The sequence below is a fragment of the Pygoscelis adeliae genome, unplaced genomic scaffold (assembly GCF_000699105.1).
Source record: "Pygoscelis adeliae isolate BGI_AS28 unplaced genomic scaffold, ASM69910v1 Scaffold38, whole genome shotgun sequence".
NCBI lineage: Eukaryota > Metazoa > Chordata > Aves > Sphenisciformes > Spheniscidae > Pygoscelis > Pygoscelis adeliae.
The window spans coordinates 7149880-7158987 of record NW_008825614.1 but is presented as its reverse complement, the minus strand read 5'-3'; the positions used below and the strand labels follow the sequence as shown (position 1 = coordinate 7158987).

The 9108-nt window shown below is 41.2% G+C and overlaps 1 protein-coding gene across 1 annotated transcript in view; it reads right to left on the bottom strand.

The window, feature by feature from the left end:
* LMO3 (LIM domain only 3 (rhombotin-like 2)) overlaps positions 1 to 9108 on the bottom strand; it is a 57820-nt gene that overhangs the window by 46539 nt on the left and 2173 nt on the right. The window contains exon 3 of the mRNA XM_009332847.1: positions 3071 to 3284. Coding sequence (XP_009331122.1) covers positions 3071 to 3276 — 206 coding nt within the window. The 5' untranslated portion in view covers positions 3277 to 3284. The remainder of the gene's footprint in view (positions 1 to 3070; positions 3285 to 9108) is intronic.

Here is a 9108-nt window from a genome sequence, read left to right as displayed (position 1 = left end):
TGCTGTGGCCACCCTAATGCCCTTGGTATCGTACACCACCTCTGAAACCACTGGAGTGACTGACATGAACCAGGTTCCAGAGTAAAGCCTCTCACACCCAAAGCATCTTCCAAGCTCGTTACCTCATTAAAGATTTCTTCCATCCCCTCAATCCCCCTCCCAACCCAGAGAAAAAGGTTTTAATATAGTAAAATTAACTAATTTTACCAAAGGAGAGAGCTAAAGCAAAGCAAGTTTTGAAGTTCTGAAGATACAGAGTATTTATAAAAAGCTCACCAAAGGGAGTACCTCAGGGCTCAAATGCGGAACAAGAGCGTGCATCAGGGCCAAGGGAGTGTTTAGTTTATTGGCAGGCACCTCTAAATGAGAGATACTGGAAGTATCTTTGCGAATAGCCAAAGACACAATCACACAGTTTGCAAATTTAACCATGAATGTTAAAGCACCCATACTGGATACATTATTGCTTATAGCATCTGTAGAATGGCTGTCTTATTGAAAGACATAATGAACACAGAGAGACAAGTTAATAAGCAATTTTACTCTTTATGGTATCATGCAAGCCACATATCCTCTAGAGGGCACCACATAAATTAATAGGAAGCTAGAACAGTTTTATACGTAGCAAAGACTCCCTTTATGGTTAAAAAGAAAAAAAAATATTAAGAGGGTAGTTTGAAACTGTAATCGAACCTTAATCTGATCATTAGTACAAAGTAATTTGTTCTTTAAATTCATATCAAGTGGGTCGCTAAATATGAAAGCTTATTTGACTACAAAGCTAGAGAACATTTAACTAGTTTCTACATTAGCATTAAAAAGATCACTTTTATAGGTTCACTGCATAACTAAATAGATAAGATGCAATGAGGCAAATGACTATCTGCAATTACCTTAAGTGCATCAGTTTGAAGTTTAGTGTAAATACCAGGTTTAAATCTATGCATTCACAAGAATCACAAAAAAAGGCTCATGACAAGATAGCTTCATTAAGACTTGATAAACCCAGTGACAAAAATCAGAAACATCTTAAAACTGATAGGATTTCTCATGTATGCTGGTTTCACTGGTACAAAATATTGTGTATGAACAAATAACTGAAACACCAGTTTTGAATGTGGTCATGACAGATAAAAAAAATGCAGTCTCCTTTCTCTGAATCACTCAGTATGAATTTTAACAATCTGTTAGCAAAATATTTACTCCTGTTAAACCTTCAAAGACCAGGGAGCAACAGTGCGTGTGCGCGCATCTGTGCTGGGGAAATGCTTTGCTCCTATCCCTTCTACTAGATCACTTTTGGTTTTGATTTTAAACATTTGACTTTAAAACATTGGATCTGCTGCACTAGCACTTGGGAGAGTCAGTACGTTCAAAATCTCCAGCAAATTTGGAACTCGGATCGAAGAGCCATAGCAGAGTTTTCTCACTCCTGCAGGCACTTGTTGTAGAAAGATTCTTAAAATGGGTTTTAAAAATTAGGATAAGTGTTACCTTCCTCCCAGAGGCTGTTCTGACCCCTCTCTATAGACACACGCTTTAAGATCACAAGTGACCTTGGTTCACGTACAACAATTCCCCTCTATTCAAACAGTTTTTAAACTGCCAGTTTAAAAGTAAGGTTTTGTTACCTACTTCTTTGGCAGCTTTAACACAATGGCTTTAAGATGCGGACTCTATGCTAAATTCCCAGCACTCTATCTCGTGTTCGGTTCAGAGTTTTAATGGGTAGGAGAGCACTTTTCCCAATAAATAGTCCAAGCCCATGCCTGAAGAATACTGATCTGCCTTGCAGCCCCAGCTCAACAAATGCACAATGTGTTTGCGAAGGTTTTTGTTCCACTCTAGAAAAAACAGGTTGTAACACGGAGAGCCAGAGTACCAACAGTTGTTAATAACACTTTAGTCTTAATTCCTGTTCCAACCTACCCATGCTGTACAACTTGGGAACTGATCAGTGTGTGGGAACCTCCTGTTTGGTACCTGTGCTTAAACTGAACTTGTAAGTTAACGTGTTCAAAGAGATTTTTAATTTTTCCCCAATGTATTACTGACTTGAATGTCCCTTTAAAAGGAAAAGGCTTCACTACAGGGGCAGGCAAAATACTCCCAGAAGTTCCAGTTAGCCTGGAGCAGCTAGTCTCATTAGACCCCCTCTACAGGGAATGGAGGAAAGGTGCTCCTATAGGAAATAGGTGCTCTGGATCACCCCAGAGGAGCCTTTTCTCTCTATTTACTACTGAGAGCCTAGGGAGATTAAAATTCCCAATTAAACTTAGCTCCTGCAAAGAAGCCCTATTTATTCACATACAATCTGCAGATAAACTAGCCTAGTACTGCTCATCAGTACTTTGCTATGAGTTATACCTCACATACTTTTGAGAACGTAGGACAAGTAAACAGGAAGATAGAAAAATCAGGCGACAATTTGCTATCTCTGAGAAGTGGCAACAGGTTACCAAGGTCACCGAGTTAAATCAGGACCAGAGTGGATTTGAGCCTGTTAGCTACATGGTTATTTAGCACGGGGAAGACAGTTGGTCATCTTGGTCCAGCTTCTAGCAGTTAAATGGCAACATTTATAAAAGCTTCCAGTGCCACAGATGAAGTCCTTTGGCCAACTAAGAGGACGAAAGTGGGTAAGCAAAGACGAGTGAAGCACTCCTCATTTACAGAGTTCAAACTCTGCACTAGAGCTGGTAAAAACCATGCATGTGGTTTCAGGCCGCTACTCCTGGCCACCACTGTGCTGCTAGGAGGAGGAGGAGACCACTAGCTCCCTGGGAGCACAGTGCTGTGGGAAGCGTGTGGGGGTTTGCTGTCTTCCTCCTCTGAGCACAGAACCCCAGTATTAGCATCAAAAAACTGGCAACCACCGGCATGACCTGGTTATGTGTGCTTTTAGATTCAGATTTTAGTTTTATTTCCATATTTCAGTATTTGTTTTCTCATCCTCCACATATACTCGGCCTTGCAGCCCTCAAGTACCGCTTATGCAATAGCAACTACATAGGAAGGACTGAGCAGGTTTACCAAGTTTGTCAGTGAACGTAAGAAGGACGTGGCCTACCTCAGATAGTCTCTGCGACAAAGGATAAGGTTGGCTTTGGTGTACAAGGTAGAGCCCACCTCCCCCAGGCGACAGTCACAGCAGGCACATTTCAGGCAGTCTTCATGCCAATATTTGTCCAGGGCCTTTAGAAGATAGCGGTCTTTAATCTTACGGTTGCAGCCAGCACAACCTTTCGGCTTGGTGTCTGGCTGGACTGAGAGCATTTGTATACCTGAAACACAACAAGACAAGAGAAGAGTGAAAATAGATATTCTCTTGAGTGCAAGTGTCGCCATTTTCTTCCTCCACCTCGCTGCTCCCCCCACACCCAGTCCATTAAGACGACAATTGTGTAGATAGGATGGAATAACCTAGATAGTCTACAGCAAGTCAAACAACATTAAGATAAATTTGAGAGCAGAAACTTCCACTGCTCTAAGTTCCACAGCTTCTCTTTAACACCTCATTTACCTGGTCTCTTTGCAGAAAAGAAAGAGGATTAAAAAATTAAAACGAAAAATTAAAACAGTTCAGTTGAAAAGTCATCCACTTTTGCTCAAAGTATCCAGTATTTAGCAACCAAAAATTTAAATAAACAGCATATCTACGGTGGCAAACATAGCTAAATCTACATATTTGGACCTATTTGCACTATCTTTATAAAATGTAAAAGCACTCCAGATTCTAAAGAAGAAAAGACTGAAGCTATTAGAGGCACAGGGACAGAGTTTCAGGGAGGTTTGACATAGACATTTTGGTGCTGGCGGGGGGGTGTTTTGTTTTTTAAGATTTCAGTTCTTGTTAGACACATCAATGAAGCAATCAGATTTCCAGAGATTTCAGTACCAGCATCTCTAGTTACAACCTGCAGTGTAAGGACCTTCTGAAAAATCTGATTTTAAATAATCTACACAAGGTCAGAGAGTTGCTAGTTTGTCAAGGAAAAAAAAAGAAAAAACAAAAAATCTCTGCCCCACTTTCCAATTTTAGCCAACAGCTAGTTTGGGGCAAGAAGTACAATAGTGTCCATTAAGTATATATACCTTTTGATGTAATAGCAGAAAGCATTTAAATAACAATTTAAACTCCTGAACCACTGTTTAAAGAAGGGAACTGGCGAAAGTGGAACACAGTTGAGCGATGGTACGCAGAGCACCGCAGCCAGCTTCTAGAGATCCATACAAAAATCGATTGCCCTCGGTTTTACAGTAAATGGGGAGAGAAGGTCACTGCCCCAAAGTGCTTACAGACTGGTGTCTCTTGGTTAATCACATGAACGGCCACCCCATTACACTCAGAAATTACTTTCAGAGAATTAGTCTTCGAATAAGCAAAATCATAGCCCTGCGGATGCTTTGTTGGACATCAAACAGGCACCAGAGAGAAAGAGAGAACTGACATGCAGTTTGATTATTAGGTTATCTCACTGTTTAAAGCCAGAGATGTAACTTAAAAAAAATGCTACTCATTAGAGTGCATCTGAGTATTACAAGGAGAATTTGTCAAGACTGGGGAACGAATGCCGTTACCAACAAGCAAATCCTACCCCAAAATTCAGGGCATGGCACCCTGTTATTATGCAGAGACTGGGAAAGGTCAAATAGAGTCTCGTAACAAAGAAAAGCAAATTCAAGAGCTCCTCATCAAGAACGCTCTACTACCTACTGTTAAGGAAGCTTTACAGTCCCAGCTTCTATCAGATGATCTCGGTTGGTGCTGTAACACACCACTACAGACAGGCAGGCTCAGGGAACTAGAACATGAACAAGTTGGGGTTTGGGGTTTTGTTTGGTTTTTTAAAGCTCTCATGCGGAAAACACGAAAATTAGTATAATCCTTGAAGCAATGGTACAGTGTGCCTTTATGGATATTAGTGCTATGAAGACAAGAAGCTAAATGCTACACCGGCTGAGGGGTCCCAGGGATCTGTATGCATATGTGTACGTGGAACACATTGAATTCATGTGGACCGCAGTGACTGTAGAGCCAGTTAAGTGACTTTCCAGGGTTACCAAGCTGAACTTCCAAGTTTCACCTGCCAAGCTGATCACTGATTTAGAAATAGTAATTCTTATGGTGACATATGAGCACAACAGCCCTGCTCCCCTCTTTGCAATACACTCTAGTATGCATTTTGGTGCAATATACTTATCCGTTAAATTAGCCGTCCAGTGATATGCAGACAGTTCTCGTAGTGGGCACCCTGAAGGACCACGACAGTACTGCTGCATAACATCTAAAGCTCATAACAAAAGTGTAAGGTCTGTATTTTTCTATCAGTAAGTATGAAAAAAAAGGCATTGCTGCCTTCCCATTACTCCCCAATCAACGCTACTCCGATAGCTCCTACACCACTTACAGACTCGTAAGATCTGTTTCTCGTTCACAAGTGGGAGGATGAGATCCAGCAACCGGCACAGGGCTCCACAGTAAGTCTACGGCAGATCTGGGAATGAACGCACATCTCTCAACCTGAGCAAGCACCATGAGACAAAGGCCAAGCCTTTACAGTATTTTCAATTGCCAGCTGACTCCCCTGAATCCAGGGTACATACATGAAGCAGCAAAATAACATGGCTACAAATAAATGACTAAAAGCAGTGAAAATATCAGAGATTTTTGGTAAAGAACCTATACCAGGCTGTAAAGGGAAGTCCCGCTGGATCTCTGATACCTTCACTTGGTCTAAAAGCCTTAATCTGTAAAGTTGCGTGTCACAGTAGAGTATAAATACCTGTTAAGTGCCAACAACTTGCTTATCCCCAGCCCCTCTCTTCGGCCACGTAGAGGACAAACGCATAAAATCAGCCACAGTTTCTATCAACTTCTTGAAACTCAGTAAAAAAGTTCAGAAGCATGAAGGGCTGTTCTAGGACTTTAATCTTTAGCTTGAGGGAAACCAGGATAAACTAGGAGCTAACACAGTTAAAGGCTTTAAAGAAAAAAATCTTAATGTAAAAATTTTGTCGCCTGATAAGGAAGCAGGTTAGAGAGCAGAGGCTGACAGTCTCTGATCCAGGCTGATCTACTGTCCTGAGTCGTCTGAAGGGAACAAGGTGCCACAGAAACATGGCTAACCAAGTGAATATCTGAGTAAATTGCAATAATCAAGCCTGATAATTCCTGAGGTACATGCTGCAAACATGAGGTTATCGTATTACAAATAAAACTGCAGCTTGCACAGTCTCGCACATACCCCTGCACAGTTTTTGAGACATTAGCTACAAGTAGGCAGAGCACTGTCATTCATGTTGGTTAGCCCAAACCCTCCTTATAGGGATGAGTGAAAAGGGGCAGACACCTTATGGAAGTAGTCTTAGCAACCCTGCATGTCTATTTTGCTGAGGCTGAAAGAGAAGGTGCTGCTGACACCCCACCGGCAGCATCTTTAGATTAGGGATTCAATCTGCAGCAGCTTTTGGAGGGAAGGAATGCTTTTCTCAGATAGATCAGATCTTTTCGCACTTTACTTGAGATGAAGCTGCTTCTATTTTAATGAAAGTTAAAAAAAACAATCCCCGAAGTACTACTTCATTATAAAAAATGTTACTCTTTTTTTGAAGTGTAGAATGGATCTAAACAAAACAAAGCACAAAACAGCGGTCCAATAAGTGTTTTATGCATCTCCAAATTCTTTGCACATGCCCTTTTCTTCACATGCCCTGGATTAAATCACTTAATTTTGAAAACAGAACATTTGATTACTTTTTTTCTGTACGGTAAGCAAGCCACCTTAATGCAGCTCACCTCACAGACCATCTCTCTCCCCTTTAATGTTCCCATAAGATCTCCAATGCATTTATACTTTTCAGATACGCGCCGGTGTATTTTTAGCTCTCTCAATTTGGCAATAAGAATACCTGCACCTTACTGTTAGCCAGCTGTTCACAGGCTGCTGTTTAAGTACCCATTTATTTCTTAGGACACAGGAAGGACTCTTTCAGAGGCTGACAGCACCCACAAAACCATCCAAACTGCTTGCCGCTGAAATATCAGGTAGCAGCACACAGCACTGCTGCCCGGCTGCCCTCCTCTCCCCCTCCCCCAGGAAAGCAGAGCTTATGGAGCGCTTCCAAAAAAACCATACAATTCCGTAAGTGCTACACCTAGGCTGCAAAAAACCCCCCAAAACCCCCCAAACCCCACTTTCCCTTCAGTTCTGCAGAGTCCTACCATGCTCTGCATCACAGAGCAGATCTGCTCTTAGAACTGGGAGATTTCAGTTCCTAGTCTGTCACTGCCAAACACGCACTTCTTATTTCACCCCAATATGCTTTCAAGGGCTTCCCCTATACTTCCCTCCATTCCCTCCTTCCTTCCACCCTCAGCCTCCAAGACACTGCACATAAACTGCAGAGCTATGTCAGGAATAAGATTTCTTAATCACCATCCACCACCTTTAGGATTTTTGAAGGAAAAACTTCATAACCTGACTTACAGGTTTTTGGATTTCATTTGGTCTCCCAAAATAACTTTGATGCAACTGATTCCCATCCCTGGTTATTGTTATTATTGTGTGATGAAACACTGTCAACCAGTTTGTAACTGTGAATTTCAGGATAGAGAGGAAAGATTGCTGGAAAAAGCTAAATTAGGCTCCTGGAGGAAGGCAGAGAAACAAAAATCCATTTCACTCCAATCACCACCCTTCCTAAAAATCAAAGGCAATGAAGATTTGACATAACGAACTGTATTTTGCTAGTGATGTAGTAGCATCTGTAAGCAGGATTGGTCCCTGATGGTGCTGAGTGCAGCACAAGACCCTTAGAACTCAGTTTCTAGTTTATGGTACAGACAATATTTGAAAGGCATGTTAAGGGAGGAAGAGTTGGATATTATTATGCACCGGATCACTTAAAAACTTTTAAAGACCACTCTCCTCCCCTCCTTTGGGGAGGCACGAACAGGGTTCTACCAAGGACAGTAGTATGTACAGCAAGAAAGGAAAAACTTGCCTCTACTTAAAAAAGAAAAAACAAAACCAAACAAAAAACAGTTTGGAGCAAATTAGGTATCAGTGCACTGGTCTCTAAAAGACAGCAAACTGACAGACAATATGCAGTCAACAAGAGAGTTAGAGATCTAGCAGAAGATAAAAAGAATACTTTTCCGATGCTTTCCCACTTTGTAGCTTCATCCTAAAAGCATTCAGAGCTCCAATTATTCAGGACAATACACACACACCGACTTAAAAAAAAAAAGTTAAGGTTTCAGAAGCTAAGAAACATTTCAGAACTCGCATGTAGCACATCAGGAGTCGTAACTAGTTTTAGATTGGCATGTAAATTGTTCTGTGGAAAATTCTTATTGCCTCTGAGACCCTGCTATTCTGAGTTATTTGACAGTTTAAGGGAAATCATAATTAAAAAAAGAGACATAAATAATAGCCTGTGCAGTGTGGTGCACAGAAATAAGTAGAACCATTTCATTTAAACTCTGGTGAGCTTTTAATTGCCTGGATTGCATTGTGAACCAGCCTAACGGTTGATTGCCTCCATTATGCTCTCTTGTTCTGTGCCATTCATCCGCACAGTCTCAGCTTCTGTAGTTAACACAACAAAGTAACCGCAACTCCATAACACTCAGTTTGGTTTGGTTTTTTTAAATAAAAGTAAGGATTTTAGTACTCTGAATATAGTCTCTCCTGTATACTTTTGAGTTAATTTTCCATAACTAAACTTCACCTCCTCCCCTTCTTCTACAGAGGAATCTCTTTTTTTTTTTTTTTTTTTTTTTTTTTTTAATCAAGGAGGTGGGTTGGAAAGCGGGAAGAAAAAAGAGAGAGAAGAGGTTAGGTAAAAACTAAAAATGGGAATGCAGTCCCACAGCTGGGAGCAGTGATACAGATTAAAAGAATTTGGCCAACATGGCTAGTCGACTGCCAAGAGACGCCAAACAAAAGATTTCTCTTCTTCTTTCCCCTTCTCTTTTTGAAAGCTAGATTGGGCCTAAAAGCTTGTTTCTCTCTGTTCACTGGCCCAGAGCATCCCTGCAGGCTGTAGCCCCCTAAGGGACAACACAGCAAATAGATGTACCCAGATCTCAGGGACGGAGCT